Source organism: Pseudophryne corroboree, chromosome 5 (assembly GCF_028390025.1).
Source record: "Pseudophryne corroboree isolate aPseCor3 chromosome 5, aPseCor3.hap2, whole genome shotgun sequence".
Taxonomy (NCBI): Eukaryota; Metazoa; Chordata; class Amphibia; order Anura; family Myobatrachidae; genus Pseudophryne; species Pseudophryne corroboree.
In genome coordinates this window covers 183,657,843-183,685,000 of record NC_086448.1, presented here as the reverse complement: position 1 = coordinate 183,685,000, position 27,158 = coordinate 183,657,843, and the positions used below count along the sequence as shown (strand labels likewise).

The 27,158-nt window shown below is 45.9% G+C and overlaps 1 protein-coding gene across 1 annotated transcript in view; it reads left to right on the top strand.

Moving 5' to 3' along the window:
- The window catches only part of VIPR2 (vasoactive intestinal peptide receptor 2), a 300,614-nt gene that overhangs the window by 33,159 nt on the left and 240,297 nt on the right, over positions 1-27,158 (top strand). The window contains exon 2 of the mRNA XM_063921922.1: positions 14,197-14,299. Coding sequence (XP_063777992.1) covers positions 14,197-14,299 — 103 coding nt within the window. The remainder of the gene's footprint in view (positions 1-14,196; positions 14,300-27,158) is intronic.

Sequence of the window (27,158 nt, the reverse complement as noted above, 5' to 3'; positions counted from 1 at the left end):
GTCTGCATTACTGGGCGCCGCCATGTTGGAGACCAAGTTTCTGACATAATTCCTGTTCCTAGTTTTCCAGCCAATCCAGGGAGACTTCTTCCTATAAAAGGGGGCTGGTTTAGGACAGGGATGCCAGTGCTTCAAGTTACAACCCTGTTGTAGGTGCTTTAGCCTGTGCTCCCAGGATTCCTGATGTATTCTGGTACTTCTAACCCTGCTTTGCCAGTTCTCAGTTGCTGCTGCAGTTTTCCCGTTCCTAGCCTGCTGCTGCCAGTGGAGACGCTCTTGGAAAACCCGGTTCAGTAAGACCCTTTGGGCACGGACGACCCCGGGTCTCTTGCCTCGTCTTCCAAGCCACAGTCCGCAGATTCTTGCTTCCAGCCAAGTCCTCGAACCACCATTCACAGTCCTCAGCTCGTTATCTCCAGCTTCATCTTTCAAGCCACAGTCTACAGTTCTCATCTCCAGTCACGACCCAAACTACCATCCACAGTTCTCAGCTCCTCTACCGCAGTTTCATCTCATAAGTCACAGTCCACGGTTCTTGTCTTCAGCCTCGTTTTACTCTCACCCACAGTTCCACAGTTCTTTGTCTACGACCACGTTCTCAAGTCACCGTTCATCAACCTCAGTTTTCTACCTCTGCTCTGTACATAATAAATACTTTCCATTGACTCTCAAACTCCGCCTACATCCTTCATTGCTCCGTATCCCATGCAAAGGAACTATATCCAACCCCCTCATTTTGTTCTTCCCCAGCCTGCTACCTCCTTGGGCAAGTCTCAACTGCCGGATCCCCAAACTTTGCTAGACGTGACAGGATCAAATGAAGAGAAGGTGTCATAGGGTTGAGGAAGGGAATTAAGCAGGTCATTGTCTGTGGAAGAGCATCTAATAAACAAAAAGAAAATGGGGTTGTACTGCTAGGTGCACTAAACTGAAATAAAATTTAACTTTTATTAATACATTGTATTAAAAGACCGATATTTCGGACAGTGTGCGAAAAATAGGGTTAAAATTGAATAAAGAATCCAACAATGTGCTCAAAGATATAGAAGTGATAAGAGTTAAAAAATGTGTCTGCTCCTTTGATTGCACTGACTCTCTAATGGGGTGTTTTTAAATATATATATTTGGGTATGATATATAGCTAAATTACTGACCAACATGATATAAGTAATATAAGTAATATCACTGTACATACATCTGACATTATTGATAAATGATCGTGAGAGGCATCCCACGTATAATAAAACTACCGAAATATGGTTTAAATTACCCTCTGGCATTACGAATAGGAGAGGGTTAAACAGGTTGCCATAGAAGCAGCTGAGACGCTATCATGATCAATCAGCATCATAGATTCGTAGCAAAACTTTATCCAGGACAGGGTAACTACTGAGCACTAAATTATTCCAGCTGAGACGGTCACATGACCGCAGGACAATAGGTGATTGGCTCATTGATAGGATAAATTTCCTGTCAGTAGAGACATTCGGGTTAAGCCCTGAAAAAGCTAGTTGCGAAATGCGCGCATCGGCATTGTGGTCTGCTCCGATGCTCTTGCACTGACTGTTATTTATATATTTTTTGTTTATCGGGGCTCCGTGACATCCATAATATTACTACCTCTTATATCTATACCATACATTGGGTTATCAGAGTACTGCACAGCAAACACGGGAATATCCGTGGGTCGGACAAATGCCGATCATAAGCTGATGCAGTCGAGATACCCATAAGAATACTACCTTTATATCTGTACTATATATTGGGTTATCGGAGCACTGCACAGCGAACACGGGAACATCCGTGGGTCGGACAAATGCTGATCAAAAGCTGATGCAGTCGAGATACCCATAAGAATACCATCTTGTTTAACTTCTTTTCTGTTGCATACATTGTAAGTACATGACAATTGACAAACTCTGCATAGTGTGTTTGGTAACAGCAGCCAATTGGATCAATGTTGATCAGTATTAACACTGCTATAGCGCTGTCACTTACGTCAGGAATAGACCCTAATATATTAGTAGGAGCGTGATACAGGTGCAGCTTAGAGCACCAGGAATAAGAAAATATCCTGTTAATCAGACCACTGCTGATTAATTCACAGATCTCTGTAGCGGTATTACACATCTATATTGATTTGTCACATCAGTATATATGGCTTTTTGCACACACAGCTTCTAACTGATGCAGGCTCAGCGGTCTGTGTGTGTGTAACAGTTTAGTTTGCCCCACAACACTTATCAGACGTGTCCTATGTGCAGATTATTCACACTGATTACCATCATTGCCCTTGTTAATCTTGATATTATTTAAGACAACTCAGTACCTGTTAGGGTCTCCTGCCCTGTGCTGCCACATCGTCATGGCAACCGGGAGACAAGTGCTAGCGGAGTAACCCGAGCGCAGCTGATACTCCGGTTCGGGTCTTTTGCTGTGCAGTGGTTACAGGCTCTGTGCACGGCAGGGGATCCGGTGCTGGTTTTTGTGCTCACAGTCTGTGAGGTCTGAGTGGGGCGTGGACAGCACCTGCTTTATAAGGCCTCTTCTCAGGTTAAGCAGATGCTGCTGAATCTTTGTTGGTTAGTCAGTTCCTGAAAGTTAGCTAGTACTGTGTAGCTTTGTATTTGTTGTTGCTTACTGCAAATAGGCCTGGGGATTTGGTACTACACTCTGCCAATCCAGACTTAGCAGTAAGACTGGAGTCAGTCGTTTAGCTTGCTGGGGTTCTTTTACTACTCTGTGAACTTAGCAAGTTTGCGGCTGTATTCTAAGACTTGCCTGACTAAATCCTGTTTCACTGTGCAAGGTGTTCAGGTGTCAGCTTAGTGGCAGTAAGCTGAACCTGTGCACTGCAAGTGAGAATTAGGATTGTGGAGACTCTCCTTGTGTCTATCATTCCATCTCTGACCAAGGAGTTTACTGCCACACCCGTTGGTAACCCTTTAGGGTTTTGCTGTTGCCCTTAGCAACAGCATTTCGGGTTCTCTACGTATTAAAACACAACATCTTGCTTTTCCCATCTGAGCATTACTAATACTAGGGAGACACCCAGTTCTTTAGCCTCTGGGCTTCTCTGTTCACTTTGTGTGTATTTTGTTACCCTATCACCTTCTGTGTACGTAATGTCATATTCCCCAGTCTGTCTGTGAGTTCATTTGTTTTGCATACCTATCCGTTCAGACACCAGTGCATTCCTGCAGGCACTGGTGTGCAAAACAGTTCGAGCACCAGTGCATTCCTGCAGGCACTGGAGTGCATAACAGTTCTGACACCAGTACATTCCTGCAGGCACTGGTGTGCATAACATATTCAGCAGCCTAATACTCCTGTTGAAATTTTGTGGGAATATGGAGCATACCCCTCAAAATACGTTGCAACAGGTGGTCGATCAGGTGCAGGTCCTGACTCGACAATTTAATGATTTGTCCATTAAAATGCACACCTCCCAGGCTGCTGGCGGAGCTCCCGCAGCAGCAGCACCTTCAGGGGTTAAGGAGCCGAAAGTAAATCTCCCGGATCGTTTTTCTGGAGATCGCGCGCAGTTCTTTTGTTTCAAGGAGAGCTGCAAGCTATACTTCCGGCTTAGGCCTCAGTCTTCTGGGTCGGAGATTCAGAGGGTGGGCATAGTGATTTCCTTGCTACAAGGAGACCCACAGGTCTGGGCATATGGGTTGCAGCCTGACTGTCCGTCGCTTAAAAGTGTTGATGCTTTTTTTACGGCACTGGGCATGTTGTATGATGACCCTGACAAGACTGCCTCAGCCGAGGCTCAGATTTCGATCCTTAAGCAAGGGCGAAGGCCAGTTGAGGTTTACTGTACGGAGTTTCGGAGGTTGGCCCATGATACCCAGTGGAATGACCTAGCCCTGAGACACCAGTACCGAAGAGGTCTTTCTAACCAGATAAAGGACCAAATGGTACAATATCCCTTGCCTGATAGCTTGGATCAGCTCATGCAGTTATCCATCCGGGTGGATAGACGGCTGAGAGAGCGTAGGCTTGAAAGGGAGACTGAGGTTTCCTTCTTTCCCAAGGGAACCTCAGACTCTGAGGAATTTTCCGAGGAGCCTATGCAGATTGGGGCTACCCGCCTCTCCTCGCGTGAGAAGACGCGGAGGAGACAGCAGGGGTTGTGTTTGTACTGTGGGAATAAAGGTCATGTGGTAGTATCATGCCCAGAAAATCCGGAAAACTTCAGGGCCTGAGGGTGATGGGAAATATCCTGTCAGGCCAGAAGTCAGAATTTCCCAAGAAGACTTTTATCATTCCGGTGACCTTGAAGATCCTCGGTCAAACTGTCAAGATTGAGGCCTTTATGGACAGTGGGGCCGACGGGGTTTTTATGGACCGCCAATTCGCCCTGAAACACTCTGTTCCCTTAGTACCCCTGGCATTGGAAATTGAGATTTGTGGGTTAAACGGGGAACCGTTATCCCATGGTAAAATTACCTCTTGCACTAGCCAGATTTCTTTGTTTATTGGAGCCACACACTCTGAAAAATTGTCCTTTTATGTGACTGTCTGTACTTTTGCCCCATTGGTGTTGGGGTTACCCTGGTTAAGGGCCCACAATCCTCAATTTGACTGGGTCTCTGGAGAGATTCTTAGTTGGGGTACTGATTGTTTCAGGAGTTGCTTGAGCCTTCCAGTCAGGCTCTCGCAGCTAAGTTTGCCAGGATTGCCAGGGTGTTATGCAGATTTTGCGGACGTGTTCTCCAAAAAAGTTGCAGAGGTACTACCTCCCCATCGCCCCTATGACTGTGCCATTGATTTGTTGCCAAATGCTAAGCTTCCCAAGAGCAGGTTGTACTCCCTGTCACGTCCTGAGACTCAGGCTATGGCAGAGTACATTCAGGAGAACTTGGCTAAGGGATTTATCAGACCTTCACAGTCTCCAGTTGGGTCGGGGTTCTTCTTCGTGGGTAAAAAGGACGGTTCGTTGCGACCCTGCATCGACTTCAGGGAATTGAACCGTATCACGATTAAAAACTCATACCCACTGCCCCTCATTTCGGTCTTGTTTGACCAGCTTCGTACTGCCACCATTTTTTCTAAGATTGACCTACGCGGTGCATACAATCTAATCCGAATAAGAGAGGGGGATGAATGGAAGACTGCCTTTAATACCCACTCAGGGCATTATGAATATTTGGTGATGCCTTTTGGGCTCTGTAATGCCCCGGCAGTCTTCCAGGATTTCATGAATGATGTGCTCAGGGAATATTTGGATAGATTCTTAGTTGTATACTTAGATGACATCCTAATCTTCTCCCATTCCCTGGAGGAACATCGGAAGCATGTACGCTTAGTCCTCCAGAAACTCAGAGACCACCGGCTTGGGGCGAAGCTGGAGAAGTGCGAATTTGAAGTTCAGCAAATCGCATTTCTAGGATATATTATCTCCCCAGAAGGTTTCCAAATGGAGGGTTCCAAGGTACAGGCAGTCCTGGATTGGGTGCAGCCCACTAGTTTGAAGGCGCTTCAGCGTTTCCTGGGATTTGCGAATTTTTATAGACGATTTATCGCTGGATTTTCGTCTATAGTGGCGCCCTTGGTGGCACTCACTAAGAAAGGGGCGGATGTTGCTCACTGGTCTTGTGAGGCTAAAGCGGCTTTTGCCCGTCTCAAAAGGGCATTTGTATCGGCCAAGGTGCTGCGACACCCAGATCCAGAGCGTCCTTTTGTAGTGGAGGTGGATGCCTCTGAGATGGGTATTGGGGCAGTGCTTTCTCAGATGGGAGTGTCTGATAATCGCCTTCATCCCTGTGCTTACTTTTCCCGTAAATTTTCGCCTGCCGAGATGAATTATGACGTGGGTAACCGGGAATTGTTGGCTATTAAGGATGCACTCGAGGAGCGGAGACACTGGCTTGAGAGGGCTAAGTTTGTGGTCTCAATTCTCACCAACCATAAGAATCTGGCATATTTAGAGTCAGCGAAGCGTCTCAATGCCAGGCAGGCACGATGGGCTTTGTTTTTTGCTCGCTTTAATTTTTTGATAACATATCGCCCTGGGTCAAAAAACATCAAGGCTGATGCGCTCTCGCGGAGTTTTGCTCCAATCCAGGAGACCACCGAGGAGCCGTTGCCCATTGTGTCCCCATCATGTATTAAGTGGGCATTACCCAGGACCTCTTATCATTAGTCCTTAGAGCACAGGAGCAGGCTCCTCCAGACCTTCCGGTAGGTCTTTTGTTTGTGCCTCCTAGGTTAAGACAGCGAGTGTTCCTGGAATTCCATGCCAAGAAGTCGGCAGGTCACCCGGGTATTGCCAGAACTCGGGAGTTGCTATCTAGGGCGGTGTGGTGGCCCTTGGTGGCTAAGGATGTGGATCAGTGGGTTCGGGCATGTGACATCTGTGCCCGAAATAAGACTCCTAGAGGGGTTCCTGTTGGCCCATTACATCCATCTCTATCCCATCTAAGCCATGGACCCACATTTCAATGGATTTTGTGGTGGACTTGCCCAAATCCTCGGGGATGACAGCCATCTGGGTTGTCGTTGACAGGTTTTCGAAGATGGCGCACTTCGTTCCACTGGTTGGGCTGCCATCGGCCAGACGCCTGTCTGAATTATTTATGCTGCATGTTGTGCGTCTCCACGGGTTGCCACTTGATGTGGTCTCTGACCGCGGATCCCAGTTTGTGGCCAAATTCTGGAGGGCATTTTGTTCTGATCTCCAGATTTCTGTCAGCTTGTCGTCAGGCTACCATCCGCAGTCTAATGGGCAGACTGAAAGGGTGAACCAGTCCTTGGAGCAGTTCCTCAGGTGTTATGTCTCCAAGTGTCAGACTGACTGGGTTGCTCATCTGTCCATGGCGGAGTTTGCCTATAACAACGCGGCTCACTCTGCTACAGGGATCTCTCCCTTCCTTTGTGTGTATGGGCATCATCCTAAGGCCAATTCTTTTGATCCCCTGGACTCCACGCCTGGTGGTTCCTCTGTGGTTTCGGTCCTTAGAGGTATTTGGCGGAAAGTGAAGAAAGCCCTTGTGTCTGTGTCATTAGTGACCAAAAGGGTTTTTGATAAGCGGAAAAGACCCTGCAGCTTCAAATTAGGAGACTTCGTCTGGTTGTCTACCAAGAATTTGAAGTTGAGACAGCCATCTCATAAGTTAGGCCCCCGGTTCATCGGCCCTTATAAGATCACCAGGGTTATCAATCCGGTGGCATTTCAGTTAGATCTGCCCCGTTCTTTGGGTATCAATAAAACATTTCATTGTTCCCTTTTAAAACGGACGATTAGTAATCCTTCTTCCAGTGGAAGACCTTCCCCTCTTCTGATACGTGGCCAGAGGGAGTTTGTTGTTGAAAGGATTCTTGACTCCAAGATGGTTCGGGGTCGGCTGTCATTTTTGGTGCACTGGAAGGGGTATGGCCCGGAGGAGCGGTCGTGGGTGCGCAGTTGTGATCTTCATGCCCCCAGACTGATACGCTCTTTCTTCTCGCAGTTCCCCAATAAACCCGGTGGTAGGGGTTCTTTGACCCCTCGTCAGAGGGGGGGTACTGTTAGGGTCTCCTGCCCTGTGCTGCCACGTCGTCATGGCAACCGGGAGACAAGTGCTAGTGGAGTAACCTGAGCGCAGCTGATACTCCGGTTCGGGTCTTTTGCTGTGCAGTGGTTACAGGCTCTGTGCACGGCAGGGGATCCGGTGCTGGTTTTTGTGCTCACAGTCTGTGAGGTCTGAGTGGGGCGTGGACAGCACCTGCTTTATAAGGCCTCTTCTCAGGTTAAGCAGATGCTGCTGAATCTTTGTTGGTTAGTCAGTTCCTGAAAGTTAGCCAGTACTGTGTAGCTTTGTATTTGTTGTTGCTTACTGCAAATAGGCCTGGGGATTTGGTACTACACTCTGCCAATCCAGACTTAGCAGTAAGACTGGAGTCAGTCGTTTAGCTTGCTGGGGTTCTTTTACTACTCTGTGAACTTAGCAAGTTTGCGGCTGTATTCTAAGACTTGCCTGCCTAAATCCTGTTTCACTGTGCAAGGTGTTCAGGTGTCAGCTTAGTGGCAGTAAGCTGAACCTGTGCACTGCAAGTGAGAATTAGGATTGTGGAGACTCTCCTTGTGTCTATCATTCCATCTCTGACCAAGGAGTTTACTGCCACACCCGTTGGTAACCCTTTAGGGTTTTGCTGTTGCCCTTAGCAACAGCATTTCGGGTTCTCTACGTATTAAAACACAACATCTTGCTTTTCCCATCTGAGCATTACTAATACTAGGGAGACACCCAGTTCTTTAGCCTCTGGGCTTCTCTGTTCACTTTGTGTATTTTGTTACCCTATCACCTTCTGTGTACGTAATGTCATATTCCCCAGTCTGTCTGTGAGTTCATTTGTTTTGCATACCTATCCGTTCAGACACCAGTGCATTCCTGCAGGCACTGGAGTGCATAACAGTTCTGACACCAGTACATTCCTGCAGGCACTGGTGTGCATAACAGTACCATATAATCATTAGGACAACACTTATATGAATCAGTACAAAGGAGATATATATCCATAAGGCACTGGGCATTCCACAGCCATTTCGTGATTTGTTACAACAGCAGAGCATCAGGAATAAGAAAATATCCTGTTAATCAGACCACTGCTGATCAACTCACAGATCTCTGTAGCGGTATTACACACTCATAGTGATTTGTTACATCAGTATGTATGGCTTTTTGCATACATAGTTTCTAACTGATGAAGGCTCAGCGGTCTGTGTGTGTGTAACAGTTTAGTTTGCCCCATAACACTTATCAGACGTGTCCTATGTGCAGATTATTCACACTGATTACCATCATTGCCCTTGTTAATCTTGAAAATATTTAAGACAACTCATTACCATATAATCATTAGGGCAACACTTATGTGAATCAGTACAAAGGAGATATATATCCATAAGGCACTGGGCATTCCACAGCCATTGTGTGATTTGTTACAACAGTATATAGGGCTTTTTGCATACACAGCCTTTTAATTGACACGGGCTCAGCGGTCTGTGTGTTCGTAGCAGTTTATTTTGCCCCATAACAATCATCAGACGTATCCTATGTTCAGATTATTCACACTGGCAATATAGGAAAATTCAATACCTGAAACCCACGGGATAGATGTGTAATTAATATATACAGACACGGTCATTTGCCCAGTGTTTTTTAATGTCATTATCATTGTTGCCCTTGTTGGTTCTAATAGCAATTGAGACGATTTGTCATCGTAGAATGACCAGGGCAATATTTATGTGAATTGATACATAGGATATGTGTGTCCGTAGGGTGTGGGGCACTTTGCGACCAGTCCTGTGATTTGGTATATCAGTATATATAGTTTTTTACACACACATCTTCTCATTGACGTAGGATCAGCGGTCTGTGTGTTTGCAGCAGCCCATTTTACAGATAGTATTCGGTATCTTACCATCATGGCAATTGGGGAATAGGGTAGATTTCCTTTAATTGAGCATATTGCCCCATCAAATACATTTGAAAGTGGTGAGCAGTTTGCATTTCACGTCACAATTTGAATCTCTATAATACCTAACATCTGCAGATAATTGTGACAAGTGGTAGTAGCAGAATTTACGGAGGTTATTTTTGCCCGATACAACACAGTCCACTCAATTTACAGTGGGTTATCAAAGGATCGGTACCCTTAAATACAATTGATTGGTTTTTTCTCTATTAGGGGTATATAATACATGTTAAGTATACCAAATATATATTTAAAAACACCCCATTAGAGAGTCAGTGCAATCAAAGGAGCAGACACATTTTTTAACTCTTATCACTTCTATATCTTTGAGCACATTGTTGGATTCTTTATTCAATTTTAACCCTATTTTTCGCACAATGTCCGAAATATCGGTCTTTTAATACAATGTATTAATAAAAGTTAAATTTTATTTCAGTTTAGTGCACCTAGCAGTACAACCCCATTTTCTTTTTGTTTATTAGGTGTTACACATGGTTGTCTTAGGTAGCACCCCCGACATGAGATTATAGGACTTTTCCAGATATTATAATCGGGGTTTTGTCTAGATATTTCTGTATGGCATTTTGAGAGTGCAGATTTTTATCTGTTTCTTGCTGTGGAAGAGCATACCATTTCATTTCGGATCTTATCAATCTAAACCTTGAAATAGGAAGCGAGATCTTGTGCACTGATTGGTGAGGGAGGAAAAATAAGTGATTTAAATGTATTAAATCACATGTAAACAAATCCTCACTGCAAGTTCAATCGCTATGTGTGTGCATTGCCACAGTGATGCATGCCTAGTCCACCGACAATCACTGAATTATGAAAATACAAAGTACGTTTTTGTTGTTTGGGGGCTAAATAGAAAGCACACATCAATTATTGTTTGTGATATTGCTAACTCAGTTGGAATCAGCAAATCTAGTGTTTCAAGACTACTTAAACATCACAACAAAATCAGATCCGTGTCACCGAATCAGAAGAGGCAATGAAGACAGAAATATAAACAACACCTTAAACAACAAACTATTGAATTGAAAAGGTATTATGTATTCCCTTGAAACAAGCAAGCACAAATATTATTAGCAGCTGGTGCTGTACTGACTGATTCAACAGTGGTATAAAAAAAACTCTTCATAACTAAATTGAATAAAACTCATATAAAACTGATGCTGTACAATAACCACTTCACATCACCTCCCTCAGCTCCTGCAATATCCAAATTACATAAAATGTATATTAAGGCCAAAAAAAAAAAAAAAAAAAAAAAGAATGTGCAGATCAAAACAAACACATTCAACACTGAGGCATTTGAATAAGCAATTCATAAATCACAATAAACCATAAACCTCCCGGCAGCTGAGGATTGCCCTGTGTGTGCATCAAATGTACAACATTTTAACATTCAATCTTGAAATAAAGACACAGAGGCATGTAATTGGCAGAAAATAGTCAGCTATTTATTTAGATAAACTACGTTTTAAATCCTGAATAATAAAATTAAATCAAAGTATGGTGGCACTGAAAGAACGACTATAAACAACCTTAATCCACAGTACACATCCCACTCTATAACAACTGAAGCAAACCATCTAAAACACAAAATGGGTATCCACTCAACCTTCTTCTTAACTACCCACCCACACGGGTGATAAGGCTGCCCCCGTAAAGGTGGTCCATCAGATGTATAACAGTCAACAAAGGTGAGCGCACCCAAGAAACCAGCGACCAATTGACCTCCAACCAATTTCCAAATCAAAAACAGGTAACTTGCCGTTCATTCCTGCCCCAAAATAGCCGACGAAGACTACCCACATCAAACCGCAACAAAAATAGGGAGGGAGGGTGGGAAGTTTTAAACAAAAGAGGGTGACCCAACCCACTAACCAACTCAAACTATACTAACACCCCCACCTTCAACCCCTATAGGAAAAGAATTCAGCACATGATGCACCCTACAGGCCCGCCCCCAGCCTGTGAGGTATAACCCACTACACTTCTATTCTGTCATTCCGTTCTCCTTAACATCAGCACCCATGTTCAGTACATACCCTAAAAGATAGCCCATCTCACCCATACCTTACTGTAATATTCAGTTTTCCCATTTCCTGCACAAGTTATGAAACAAAAGGGTTTACTGCGACTTTTCAATCATCCTGTATATCATACACACATTTATATTTATAGAGTGCTGCAAGAAAATGGATTTGGACACAAATCCCCATAATACCACATTCATGCACTTAACTTGAGAGCTTGCTGTTATTCAGTTGCAGTACCCTTTATTAAACAACACATTTCAGTATACTGCCATACCCAGGATTCAAACCGACAAGTTGTTGCAATCTAGTAAAACATCAAATACATTGTTCTGGTTGATCCTGCATAAAAACTATGAGATTTCTAACAATATGAGGCTACTTGTACTCTGTAAAAAAAATAATCAGGGGTTGGGTATGTGTTACCGCTGCTGGGGATCCCAGCGGCCAGCATACCGACCGCTGGATCTTGGCAGCGGAATGCCGGGGGGCGAGCACAACAACCCCCTTGCCATGGACACCCATAGAGGGGGAATCACCTACCTCGTCGGTATACCAGCGGCGGTATGGTAACCAAGTTGGGATCCCGGAGTCGGTATTGTGACAGCCGGGATCCCGATGAGCAGTATGCTGACCGCATACCGCTTTATTCAATTCAACATACAAATGAAATTAATTTCCAGTTTGACTATTAGCTCTTTAGAACAAGAATACATTCCACGAGTGGGAACAGTCCCTGTTAGTCGGCATGCCGACTGTCGGGATTTAGAGGGTGGCAGGATGTAGCCGTCGGTAATGTGACCGGCAAGCTCCAGGCCGCCAGTCACATAACTACATCCCGATCTGCTCAGCTGCAATGCTGATAATTTTTTCACAAAGTATAAGGTAAGCTTCAAATAGTTAGAATTCTCTAGCTTTCTGTGCAAGGGTAGATAGCTCAGTGAATGAATAAATAAATAAATAATAATAATAATTAATAAATAAATAATAATAAATAAATAAAGTCTGACTGCAATACCACAGGCAATGGGTTCAAATTCCGAGTATGTCAGCATCTTGAAGTGTAATAAAGGACAGTGTGACTGAATAACAAAGAGCTCTCAAGTTAAATTCATGAATGTTGTATTATAGGTATTAGCGACAGAAGGGGTCAGGGTAGGAAACAGTGGCGGTCAGTTGATACTGGTCTTCAAAAAGGGGGGAAGCTGCAAGTGAAAGTAATTAAAACAGATAATTGACAAATGCCGCAAACAGCGCCCCCTACCCTGCAGCACTATTCCGTACACACCTAGCTACGGCCCTGGGTAGTGGCATCCACAAGTTAGGTGCCTCAATCAGGCCCTGGGAAGAGCATGGAACAGCATACAGCCATCCCTAAATTTTGATCAACAACAGTTTTTTCAAAGTGGTATTCTGAGCACCTTTATCTTTGGGGGTGTGGGTGTTGGTAGTCAATGGGGGGAGGTATGCAGGTGCTGCTGAGGTGTTGTTAGTGATTGAGGGGGGAATCTGGGTACTGCTAGGATGCTGATGGTGAATGAAGGAGTGGCTGTCTGAGTGTTGGTGGTGAATATGCGGGAACACCAACCACTACTGTATATCGCCTCCAGGCATCTGCTTATAATGTTATTAATTTTGTTTTCTGCCAGTGTCATCCAACCACTCCTAACTCCCACCTCTTATAAATGTAATGGTTTTGTCACTTACGTGTCCTGCAACTATTTTGCCACATCACCCCCTAATTAAAATATTTATTGATTTCATCACTTTTGTGCTCCCCCCTACCCCCAAACCCAACCCCTTATGTAATATACCTAATGATTTGTCACTCCACACCCCCACACCTTATGGAATATATTTAATGATTGGGTCAATTGTGCCAACACTTCCTTTCATCTTTATGTTTCACTTATTCTGCTCTATTTTTTTCATTTCTCAGCTCTGGTGGGGAGGGCCGAGCTCACTTTAGTCATCTTCTCGGATGATGAGACATCATGACATCTCATTCCCCAGTGTCACTAGTGCAGTTCTAACACAGTACACCGGGATAAAAGGTGCCAGTAGGGATGGTGGGTGCACTGCTTGCATACAATCCATCAGGTTGGGCGTCCCGGCACTTACGGCTAGGATGGGAAAGCGCTGAGGTGTGCAGCCATCGTACTGCCCCACATGTATAGCACCCTGGACCTACCACACTGGTATCTGCTACACTGGGCTAGCTATGCCGCTGATTTGCTCCTTTTTTTATTTGCTTATACAATAATTCTGAATCAGACCCTGTGAGAATTATTACTTAGTAAGGAGATCCATAGGTAGATAGAGGCAGGGGAGAAGTCTTGTAATCAAGAGCAAGAGGTGGCTACCAGAGGTGAGGTGAGGCTCTAGTAAAAGGGCTAGAAGGAGAATTTTCTGCGATGTATGAAGGGTTGCTGTTGTTGAGGACTTTGTATATTCTGTATGAACAATATTTTGATGGGATTGTGCATTGGAATCATATTATTCTGTATTGTGTACATTCTGCATGCATTTGTGAAACACAATGAATGCACCACATTACACCCGGGTGTACATCATATAATATTGCAAAGAAAAAGTGATGGGCAAGTTTTACTCAGGAATAGAAATGCTTTCATTTATTTGCAAAATATGTTCTTTACATTCAATATTAACAAACAACTTTTACTTTTCTTTCAAGGTAAATGGCTTTGATCCAGATTGCATATTGCAACTTGAAATCAAAGATGAGGAGAGAAAATGCATGGCCAAGTTGAACCGGCAGTCAGCTGCTGTATTTAGAGGTACTGTAAGTGTGCATAGCTGTAATCATACGATTGGCTGTTTTCTTTATTTACTTTGTCTTGTGCAAAGAAATTAACATGGAACCCACTGACAAAGCAGCAATGTTAGAAACAGATAATACTGTATGTATAACAGCAAATATGTGTAAGCGACTCCACAATAGCTGCCGTCTTGTTTCACGAACCCATGACTATGGTGGAAATCTAGATTACTTGCACAAATTAGGAATAAGGTAGGACGTTATCAAGGGGGATTTTGTATGACACCTCCTCCATTTCAACTTTATAAAAAATATATATATAAAAATATAAATATAAAAAAAATAGCAGTGGTCTCTGTTTTCCAATGTATTATTAATAGATAAGTGACAAATGTACTAGATACAGCACAATTTTCTCTATGTACAGTATCTGCAAATGTAACAACTTTACAGAGTGACAACATAGTGCACAGTGATGTACATACTAGAGGGTATCATGACAAAAACAGATTACACACAATTAGGCCCGGCGCTACCCACTCAGAAGAGGGATGCAAAGCAGAGAGGCCCCAGGCTTGAGAGGCGCTCTCACTGCTCTGCATCCCTGCTGCTAAGTGGCACCGGCAGCCTGAAGACTCCCTTTTGTCCCCCCCCTCCCCCCTTGAAAACAGCAGTGTTCAGAACCCAAAATGGGTGTGGAGCTACAGGGGCTAGGGGCAGAGCTACATGGGGCTGGTGGCAGAGCTACACTGGACCAACAGGCTGCTACATAAGAGGATGAGCTGAAACAGAGCCGGCCAACCAAATTGTTAGGTAAGTGGAGTAAAAAAGTGAATGAGAGAGAAAGTGTGTTTGTGTGTATGTGTGTCTGCATTATGTGTATAAGCAGCACTTCTGTGGCCATTATGTATAAGGGGCACTATTACTATGGGCATTATGTATAAGGGGCGCTATTACTATGGGCATTATGTGTATAAGCGGCGCTACTGATGGGGGCATTATGTATAAGGGGGCTACTACTGTGGGCATTATGTATAAAGGATGCTACTACTATTGGAATTATGTGTATAAGCGGCACTACTACTATGGGCTTTATGTAGAAGGGGAGCTATTATTATGGGTATTATGTATAAATGGCACTACTACTGGGGGCATTATGTGTATAAGTGGCACTACTACTATGGGTATTATGTGTGTAGGTGATGCTACTACTATTGGCATTATGTATAAGGGTTACTGCTACTGTGGGCATTATGTTTAAGCGGTGCTACTGCTGGGGACAGTATGTGTATAAGCAGCACCACTACTGAGGGTATTATACTGTATATAAGTGGCTCTACTGTGGAGCCTTTAAGTGTATAAGGGCACTGTTACTTTGGGCATTATGTATGCGCGGCACTACTACTGGGGGCATTATATGTACAAGTGGCACTGCTACTGTGGGCAATATGTGTAAAAGTGGCACTACTACTGTGGGCAATATGTATATGAGTGGCACTACTGGGGGCATTATGTGTATAGGCTGCACTGCTACTGGAGGTATTATGTGTATAAGCGGCACTATTACGTGCAGTGTAATGTTAATAAGATTGTTTTATTGTGTGGTGTAATTTGAAATGGGGGTACTATTGTGTGGCCCTGCCACTTCCTTGTGAGACCACACCCCTTTGGCGCACTCTGTTCCTTTGTAAAGTATGGGAGGGCGTAAATGTATAGTTTGCAGGAGGGCACCAAACACCCTAGCACAGGTCCTGCACACAATTAAATGTAACAGAAGGTAAAGATGGCTCTGCCCAAATTGGTTTACAATCTAAGAAGTATGATAAGTTTCTAATATATACAGTAAGATAGTTGCCCTTGTTTCTCGCCATGCCCAGTGCTCTTGGCAGCCCCCAGCCTCTTCACGCACTGTGGTGATGACAAGCACATGCGCGCATCATCCATTTACTGCTACTCAGTGGTAACAGAGTGGTCCCCCAATCTCCCTTCCACCCGCAGGACACTCCGGACACCATAATGGTTGGGGTGCATATGCATACATAGCCCGTTTATCATCACATTTCAATGCTATCTGAGCGCGATTTTACCACCCTAAAATGCATTGCGGTATATGATAAAAAATGGCAGAATGTATGAATATACACATGTAGGGACAGAAGCTCTGAATCAGCAGTCTCTTAAATCATCTATTGGGACTCCTGCGAATACGTGGTCTACTGACCATGCATGTGGCAGTCAGTGCTGGGGAGAGTACTAAGGAACCTTCTCCCGGTAAATATTGTAAATTGTAGATCATAGGCTACAGCGACTAAAACCATCTTTAGATGGTGATAGTTTCATGGGCCCAACTCCAGAAACCTATGGGGGTTGCAGCTGCTATCAGAAATAGAGGGACCCTCCTTCATACATTGGTGTGATACTTAATATTTGCAGGTATCCCTTAAAAATGGGTATTTTCTGATAATATGCCACAAATATTCAATGATAAATAGGCCCTATAGTCGCACACATATATACAAGTAAATAGTGGCACACATACATACACACCTATACACATACATAGATACTGTTACACATAAACACAGTTGCACACATACATATTTACATACTGTCACAAACATATGCCAATACAGTACATATGTACAGTCACAAACACACAATACTACAGATGATACATAGACATATCTACTGTTGCATACATACATACATACAGTCAGTCACACTTATACACATACATACAGTACATACTGTCACACAGTGGCGTAACTACCGTTGGTGCACCTGCTATGGTGCCCTGAGTTGTTGCCAGGGTCCACAGCTCTCCCTGCATCCTGCCATGGGCTGCCTCCAAGGCCCACTGTTTCCCCTTCATCCCCATCCACAGGTAGAGTGACCGCCGCAGATAGCAACCCCCCTCCCCTGGCTAAAGACACACAAAGGGTGTAGCAGGGGGGCCCTACCTGGCCAGCTCTGAGTCCTGACAGCAGAGCAGGGCAGGGCAGTGCCACAATTCCCGGGTATTTAGGGCATGGGAAATAATGCTGTGAAGTGCTCGCCCACATCAGAGACCTCTGCTGTAGTCAAGTCGTGTATCTCATGCTCCTGTTAGGTTCCTGGTGCTCAGAACAAGGGAGATGTTATGAAGCGAGTCCAGAGCACCAGGACGTAATGCTGGGAAAGGGGAATGGAAAGGGAATAGCCCCTGGCGCCCTATCTCCGTTGTCTCGCCCGTGCTGTCAGTACACTCTTGCGAGACTATGGCTGCTTGAGCCCATGGCAGCCGCGTTTGAAGGGCGGATTACGTCTGCCCAACTTCGATGCCCCCTCAGGTCTTAATGAGAGACAAAGAGTGAACCGAGACAGGGTGATAACAAGGGGCCCTCTGACTAAACAACAAGGCCAGGGGCTACTAACAAACCTAAAACCAAAGTATGTGCGGCTTGCCGCCAAAGGAAAAGAACAACAAAGGAAATGCTGACCACACGCCGACACAATACTTTTGTGTACCGGCGGTGACAGCATAAGCAGAACCCTCTGCAAAACACCAGTGTCAGAAATAATAAAGGAATACAGCGGCCTAGGCCGACGGACGCGGCAGTGCCGCTACTCACGGAACCGGTACGAATACTGGCAAACGAACAGGAACTCCCAATGCTGCTGACACAGACTCTCAGAACTGGAGGACAGGCAGAATCCCAAACGACAGACCGGTGGACACCAAGAAGCCAGAAACTTGACCAGGCACAGGCAAAGGCACTGGACCTCAGGACAGGAACGCCTCACGGCAGGACACGGGATCAGACATAGGAATCGACACAGGGACTGACACAGGAATCGACACAGGAAGCTCAGGAACTAGCAGGAACCAAGCTCAGAACTCAAGCAGACTGGAAACCCAGAAATATCACCAGCGTCTGTGAATTGCACTGAGCCAGCATATAACAGAGAGGCCTAATTAATAATATAATGCAGCTGCCATGTTGCATGACTCCAAACTGACAAGATGCAATTAGCAGCCAGGTGAGGCTGAACACATGGAAACAAGCTGCAATTACACAGACTCACCAGCGGCAGCAACCAAGAGTATTCTTAAACAGAGCAACGGGAAATCCTGGCCTGCAAGACAACTTATAAACATAAAATAGGAATGAACCACTACCTGTGGTTCATAACAGTATCCCCTCCTTAAGGGTGAGCTCCAAGCACCCCATGACACCCACGGGGAACATGAACAGAAGAATAACATAAAATACCTAACCGACATGCAAAACAAGAATGAGCCACAGCCGTGGCTCATGACAGCTCCCTCCCCCTCCCTCTCTCTGATACTATCTCTCTCTCTCTCTCACATTGTCTCTCCCTCTGACAATGTCTCTTTCTCCCACCCTGACACTCTTCCTGACACTGTCTCTCTCTCGCTCTCTCTTACTGACACTCAGACTCTCTCCCTGATGCTCTCACTCTCTCTCTGACACTGTCTCTCTTTCCCTCCCTGACACTGTCTTTCTCTCTCCCTGACATGGCCTCTCTCTCTCTCCCTGACACTATCTATCCCTCTTACTCATCCTGACACTTTCTTTCTTTCTCTCTGGCAGTGTCTGTCTCTCCCCCAACACACTCTCTCTCTCTTCAGGACACCCTTTCACTCTCATTCTCACTCTCTCCCTCTTTTTCTCCCTGGTACTCTCCTCCCCCTCCCTGCTACTCTCTCACTCCCGCTCCCTCCCTCCTGTTCCCCCATCTCTCTGTACCATATCTCTCCCCTGACACTGTTTTTCTCTCTCTCTCCTTCCATGACACCATGCCTCTATCTCCCTCTCCCCGATTCTTTCTCTCCCTCCCTGTCACTGTCTCATTCTCTGACACTGTTTCTCTCTCACTTCCACTTTTTCTTCCCTTCTCTCTCTTTCACATACTCCCTCGAACACCCTCTCTCTCCCTGATGCCCCCTCTCTCTCCCCTCTTATCTCTTTCTCCCTGAGACCCTCTCTCTAACACTTCTCTCTTTCTCTCATTCTCTCTTTTTTAATGAAACCCTCTCTCTCTCCCTGACCCCCCTCTCTCTTTCCCTCTGTCTTGCTCCTCTCTTTCTCTCTGTCCCTGACACCCTCTTTGTCTCTCTCATTCCCCTCACTCTCTTTCTCCTGCTCCCCTAGGGGGCATTGTAGTGACAACAGCAGGGGGGAGGGGAGCTTTCAGGATAGGGAGGGTGGCCCTTTCAGGATTTTGCCATGCGGCCCACAAAGTTCTAGTAACACCCCTGCTGTCACACCTATATACAAACACATATGTACAGTCACACACATAAACATCCACATACTTATACACATTATATACATACCGTCACATGCATACTCATAAACATATACACATACATACAGTCACACACATATAGTCACAAACATATACACATATACATGTAAATAGTAACCTCCTCCTCCCTCTTACTTTACATCATCATTGTCTATCTGCACATGCTCCTCTCGCCCATGCTGCTAGTACTGACTGGCTGCACACTCAGTGGTAAATTTCCACTAGGGATGTGCCTAGGGGTGACACTTGCTAGCGGGGCGGCACAACATGCTCACTTGCATGAGCACCCTGCCAGGCCAATGGCCAGGTGAGTCTTTTTTATTTTCATTACGACTTCTGTTTTTTATTTTGTGACTGGTGAGGGAGGAGGGGACAATGGTCAGTAAGTTATGGTGTTTTTTTTGGGGGGAGGGGCATTGAGGTTGGTGCTGCTTTGGCAACATGAAGAAGGCAGTAACATGATGAGGGGGGAGGGGACCGATAATGTTGTGTCTAGGACGGGGCTGCTGACCCTAAATTTGCCCCTGTGCACACTGTGCTCAGTAGTCCCTCCCCCTGCTTGGCTACCACTGACTTCTTTAGGGGGTAATATTGCCCATAAACAACCCTTCCCAGGTACTGACAAAAACTGTATACTTTCCCTATTATGCAGAATAACGGTAAGTTTTGCACGCACCACTTGTAGGATATGAGCAGGAATCAGCAATAGCTGCTCCCTCAAGGCTGCTTGGAGCTTGATCTTGGGCTTCCTCATTTTTTGCCTTAGTTGTGCTTCTAAAGTGCAGTTGGAGAATCATTTTTAGATGGCAGGATCCATGATTTATAACGCATTGCCTGCAACTACTTATTATTTTTTCGTAGATCCCTCTACTTTTTAATTTGTCCCGCAGGAGTTTTAAATAATCATTCTGTCACTATTTAATCTAAATTATTGCAGTATATTAATTGTTGTGTCTCATAGCTAGAAAATGGATTAGCCATCATGTTCTACCATCGTAATTTAGTAGCTATTATGCCGTCATCGTAACCCTTTCAGATCCTGGAGCAGATCCTTAATTGCTAGGATACTGTCAATCTCAATACACACTAATTGGTGTCAGTGGTGACCGGAAAAGTATAATCTTTTTAGAGCTGTGTAACATAGCGATAAACAAAGTAATTTATTTTCTAAATAACTCCTTCCCAGGACCGCAACTCCAATAGAAGTCTGCCCTAAAGGAAAGATTAACAGTAAAGTTATGGCTACCACTGTCACGATCCGGGTATCTGGACGCCATTTCTTACCCATCAGATGCCTCCTAAGGCTGGCTCAGCACTCCAGGACCGGATCCCATCTGTTATCCTGATGTGTACATTCCTGTATCCTCTCCTGTCACTCTGGGACGCTGTCACAGTAAACGCCAAATTACACCTGGCATGGCGTCTCCCGCGGCCTCCGCCGCCGTCCCTGAACTTCTGCATGCAGAGTGTCTGAGTGGCGATTACGTCAGCCGCGGCCTCCGCTGTGTCCGCGTGGTTGGATGTGCATCTGTCAGCCTGGCGCCTCCTGTCTCCGGTGGCCGGCGCCGCCATTACTGTTTTCATTACCACATGGATTACAAACCAAACTTCCCTCCAAGTGTCTGCATGGGCGCAGCCATCTTGGATTCTGTCAGCTGATCATTTCCACCAATCTGTTCTCAGTATTGATAAATCTGCATAATTGCCTAGCCAATCCCTTCCTTGCTGCAGGTATAAATACACTGTGCCTGAGCAAGGAAGGCGTCAGTGCTTTGGTTGTCAAACCTAGTTCCTGTTTGTCTCTCTCCTGTGATTGTCTTCCAGGTTCCAGCTCCTGTCTCAAGACTTCCACCATAGAGACCCGCACCAGCATTCCACCTGCGGTGTAGCCTGACTCTCCAATCCATTGTGGATTCATCTGTTTCCAGCTACAACATTACCTGCTTCCAGCTCAGCTTCCAGCAGAGTACAGCTTCCCTTAAAGGGCCGGTGTCCTTTCTACACTTTACCACTCTCCACCGGTATTATTATTTCTCCGCTCTCAAGTTCTACATTTCAGTTCATATTTCATCGCTCCCAAGTTCATTTATTATTTAACTGGTTCCAGCCAGTATCCACTCCGTGCTAACAACAGTCTGGTTCCAGCCAGTATCCACAGCAGCTGTTTTATCTTCAGCAACCCAGCTTTTCCTGGAACACCAGCTGGCACAATCCTGGGTTATCTCCATTGCTACAGTCGGGCCTGGTAAGGACTTTCCATCTAGAAGATCATAAGAACTATCTCACACTACCAGTGCCCTGTGGCTCCTGCCATCCTGTAGTACCCAGGAACTGTATTTATTCTTTGCTGACTTTTACGTTTTCTTTTACTGCTGCTGTGTTGCGGAGTTGTCATAATAAACATCATTGACTTTTATCCAAGTTGTCGTGGTCACGCCTTCGGGCAGTTATTATTCATGTTACTTACATGTCCAGGGGTCTGATACAACCTCCCAGGTTCCGGTACATCTCAGCCCCTACAACTGAGGCTGCCTCCCGTCAGCTCAGGCCCTCAGTTGTGACAGTAAGCACTGACCTAATGAATCCAGCCGGAGACCAGGATCAAGCGACCAGGCCGATGCAAGAACTGGCAGCCCGACTAGAACATCAGGAGGCTGCACAGGGCCACATCATCCGCTGTCTCCAGGATCTCTCTACTCGGCTGGATGGGATTCAGACAACTCTCCGTGGATCAGGCGCGTCTGGTGCGTCAACCACAGTGACTCCAGCTATAACCCCACCCACCTTACCCATTTCTGCTCCACGTCTTCATCTTCCAACGCCAGCAAAATTTGACGGATCTCCAAGATTCTGCAGGGGATTTCTCAACCAGTGTGAGATTCAGTTTGAGCTACAACCTGGCAATTTTCCCAGTGACCGTACAAAAATTGCCTACATTATTTCTCTTCTCAGTGGCTCAGCCCTTGATTGGGCATCACCGTTATGGGAGAGGTCCGACACCCTGCTATCTTCCTACACTGCCTTCGTGTCAACATTCAGGCGCATCTTCGACGAGCCAGGCCGGGTAACCTCAGCTTCATCCGAGATTCTCCGTTTATGCCAGGGGTCACGTACTGTAGGACAATATCTGATACAGTTCCAGATCCTGGCATCCGAACTGGCATGGAACGACGAGGCCCTGTATGCTGCATTCTGGCATGGCTTATCTGAGCGTATTAAAGATGAGTTAGCTACCAGAGACTTACCTTCTAAGTTAGATGAGCTAATCTCACTCTGCACGAAAGCTGATTTACGTTTCAGAGAGAGAGCAACTGAGCGTGGAAGATCATCTGCTCCAAAATCTTCTGCTCCTCCTCCTCGTCAACTGTCACCATCTAAAAATGAGCCCATGCAACTTGGCCGTTCCCGTTTAACTCCTGCTGAGCGCCGAAGACGTCTCTCCGAGTTTCTCTGTCTCTATTGTGCAGCTCCGTCTCACACCATTAATGCCTGTCCCAAACGTCCGGGAAACTCCAAATCCTAGCTCGCCAAGGAGAGGGCCGGCTAGGAGTAATGATCTCCTCTCCATCTCCTCAAGATTGTAATCTCCCAGTCTCGCTTCAAGTTGCTCAACGTTATCGGAACGTCATTGCCCTCCTTGATTCCGGAGCAGCTGGGAACTTTATTACCGAAGCCTATGTTAAACGGTGGTCCCTACCCACCGAGAGACTTCCTTCGTCCATTTCTTTAACTGCCGTGGATGGCAGCAAAATTTTTGATGCAGTTATTTCTTTAAGGACTCTACCAGTTCGTCTGAGAGTGGGAGTTCTTCATTCCGAACTTATTTCTTTTTTAGTGATTCCAAGAGCCACACATCCTGTGGTCCTGGGCCTTCCATGGCTCCGTCTTCACAATCCTACAATTGATTGGACGACTACGCAAATCCTGGCATGGGGTTCCTCCTGTGCTGAGACATGTTTGTTTAAAGTATTGCCTGTCTGTTCTTCCTCCCCCAGGTCGTCTGATGTTCCACCTCCTTCATATCAAGATTTCACGGATGTGTTCAGCAAAGCTTCTGCTGATATCCTTCCTCCTCATAGAGAATGGGACTGTCCGATTGATCTCGTTCCAGGGAAGGTTCCACCTCGAGGCCGAACTTATCCGTTGTCTCTGCCTGAGACGCATTCTATGGAGGAATATATTAAAGAGAACCTAGCAAAGGGGTTCATTCGACCTTCTTCTTCTCCAGCCGGCGCAGGCTTCTTTTTTGTAAAAAAGAAAGATGGTGGTCTGCGGCCGTGCATCGACTACAGAGGTTTGAACGACATTACCATCAAGAACCGTTATCCTTTACCCCTGATTACTGAGCTCTTTGACAGAGTTAGCGGAGCTACCATCTTTACAAAGCTGGACTTGCGAGGTGCATACAATCTCATCCGGATCCGTGAGGGTGACGAGTGGAAGACCGCCTTTAACACCCGTGACGGACATTATGAGTACCTCGTCATGCCCTTCGGATTGAGCAATGCTCCAGCTGTCTTCCAGCATTTTGTCAATGAGATCTTCAGAGACATTCTATACCGTCATGTCGTGGTCTATCTAGACGATATCCTCATTTTTGCCAACGATTTAGAGGAACATCGTTTTTGGGTTAAAGAGGTTCTGTCCCGTCTCCGTGTCAATCATCTCTATTGCAAATTAGAAAAATGCGTCTTTGAAGTCAAGTCCATTCCGTTTCTAGGGTACATTGTGTCCGGTTCCGGACTAGAGATGGATCCTGAGAAACTACAAGCAATCCAAAATTGGCCGGTACCCTTAACCCTCAAAGGGGTCCAGAGGTTCTTAGGGTTCGCCAACTATTACCGAAAGTTTATACGAGACTTTTCCACCATTGTGGCGCCTATTACTGCTTTCACTAAGAAGGGTGCTAACCCGTCCAAGTGGTCTGAAGAAGCCATGCAAGCATTTCATCTTTTAAAACAAAGGTTCATCTCTGCGCCTGTTCTGAAACAGCCTGACATCGACTCTCCTTTCATCTTAGAGGTGGATGCCTCCTCCGTTGGAGTAGGAGCGGTGTTATCTCAGAGGGCTAAAGATGGCCATTTACACCCTTGCAGTTTCTTCTCCCGGAAGTTCTCCCCAGCTGAGCGCAACTATGCCATTGGCGACCAGGAGTTGCTAGCCATCAAGCTCGCTCTAGAAGAGTGGAGGTATCTGTTGGAGGGAGCTTCTCATTCAATCACCATACTTACAGACCACAAGAACCTTTTATACCTGAAGGGCGCACAATGTCTCAACCCTCGTCAGGCCAGATGGGCACTTTTCTTTTCCAGGTTCGACTTTAAACTCCAGTTCTGTCCGGGCTCTCAGAATCGCAAGGCCGATGCCCTTTCCCGCTCATGGGAGCAAGAAAATGAGTCAGAGTCTTCAGACAAGCATCCTATTATAAATCCGTTGGCATTCTCCACGGTAGGGATGGACTCTACGCCCCCATCAGGGAAAAGTTTTGTGAAGCCGATGCTAAGGAAGAAGCTCATGCATTGGGCCCATGCTTCCCGTTTTGCCGGACATACAGGTATCCAAAAAACCCTGGAGTTTATCTCTAGGTCCTATTGGTGGCCAACTCTGAAAAAGGACGTCTTGGAGTTTATTGCATCTTGCCCAAAGTGTGCCCAACAAAAAGTATCCCGCCAGTCGCCTGCGGGGCAACTGGTTCCACTATCCGTTCCCCGTCGACCATGGACCCACTTGTCGATGGATTTCATTACAGACTTACCCATGTGCAACAAGTTCAATACCATCTGGGTGGTAGTTGACCGGTTCACCAAGATGGCACACTTCATTCCTCTCACCGGTCTTCCGTCAGCTTCCAAGTTGGCTCAAGTATTCATACAAGAGATCTTCCGACTCCACGGTCTTCCTGAAGAAATTATCTCAGATCGAGGAGTTCAATTCACAGCCAAATTCTGGCGAAGTTTATGTCAAGTCCTCCAAGTCAAGCTAAAGTTTTCCACGGCTTACCATCCTCAGACCAATGGTCAAACCGAGAGGGTGAATCAGGACTTGGAGGCCTTCCTCCGCATCTATGTGTCCTCCTCTCAAGATGACTGGGTTCAATTACTTCCCTGGGCCGAGTTCTGTCATAACAACCAGTATCATTCTTCATCTGCTTCAACACCATTCTTCACTAACTTTGGATTCCACCCTAAAGTCCCTGAGTTCCAACCGCTTCCAGCAACTTCTGTTCCCGCAGTGGATATCACCTTGCATCAGTTTGCCAATATCTGGAAGAGCGTACGATCAGCTCTGCTCAAGGCATCGTTCAGGTACAAGAAGTTTGCGGATAAGAAGCGTCGAGCAGTTCCTGCTCTCAAGGTGGGTGATCGGGTATGGTTATCCACGAAGAATTTGAGGTTAAGAGTTCCCAGTATGAAGTTTGCACCTCGCTATATCGGTCCTTTCAAGATTGAACAAGTCATCAATCCTGTTGCTTACAGACTCCAGTTGCCTCCCTTCTTAAAAATACCCAGGACATTCCATGTTTCCCTGTTGAAACCGCTGATCTTGAATCGGTTTCATTCCTCACTTCCTCCAACTCCGAAAGTCCAAACTCAACGAGGCGTTGAGTATGAAGTGGCCAAGATCCTGGACTCACGTCACCGTTACGGTCAACTACAATATCTTATTGACTGGAAGGGTTATGGTCCTGAGGAACGTTCATGGACCAATGCTTCTGATGTCCATGCTCCTGCCTTGGTCCGGAGATTCCATTCCAAGTTTCCTCAAAAGCCAAAGAAGTGTCCTGGGGCCACTCCTAAAGGGGGGGGTGCTGTCACGATCCGGGTATCTGGACGCCATTTCTTACCCATCAGATGCCTCCTAAGGCTGGCTCAGCACTCCAGGACCGGATCCCATCTGTTATCCTGATGTGTACATTCCTGTATCCTCTCCTGTCACTCTGGGACGCTGTCACAGTAAACGCCATATTACACCTGGCATGGCGTCTCCCGCGGCCTCCGCCGCCGTCCCTGAACTTCTGCATGCAGAGTGTCTGAGTGGCGATTACGTCAGCCGCGGCCTCCGCTGTGTCCGCGTGGTTGGATGTGCATCTGTCAGCCTGGCGCCTCCTGTCTCCGGTGGCCGGCGCCGCCATTACTGTTTTCATTACCACATGGATTACAAACCAAACTTCCCTCCAAGTGTCTGCATGGGCGCAGCCATCTTGGATTCTGTCAGCTGATCATTTCCACCAATCTGTTCTCAGTATTGATAAATCTGCATAATTGCCTAGCCAATCCCTTCCTTGCTGCAGGTATAAAAACACTGTGCCTGAGCAAGGAAGGCGTCAGTGCTTTGGTTGTCAAACCTAGTTCCTGTTTGTCTCTCTCCTGTGATTGTCTTCCAGGTTCCAGCTCCTGTCTCAAGACTTCCACCATAGAGACCCGCACCAGCATTCCACCTGCGGTGTAGCCTGACTCTCCAATCCATTGTGGATTCATCTGTTTCCAGCTACAACATTACCTGCTTCCAGCTCAGCTTCCAGCAGAGTACAGCTTCCCTTAAAGGGCCGGTGTCCTTTCTACACT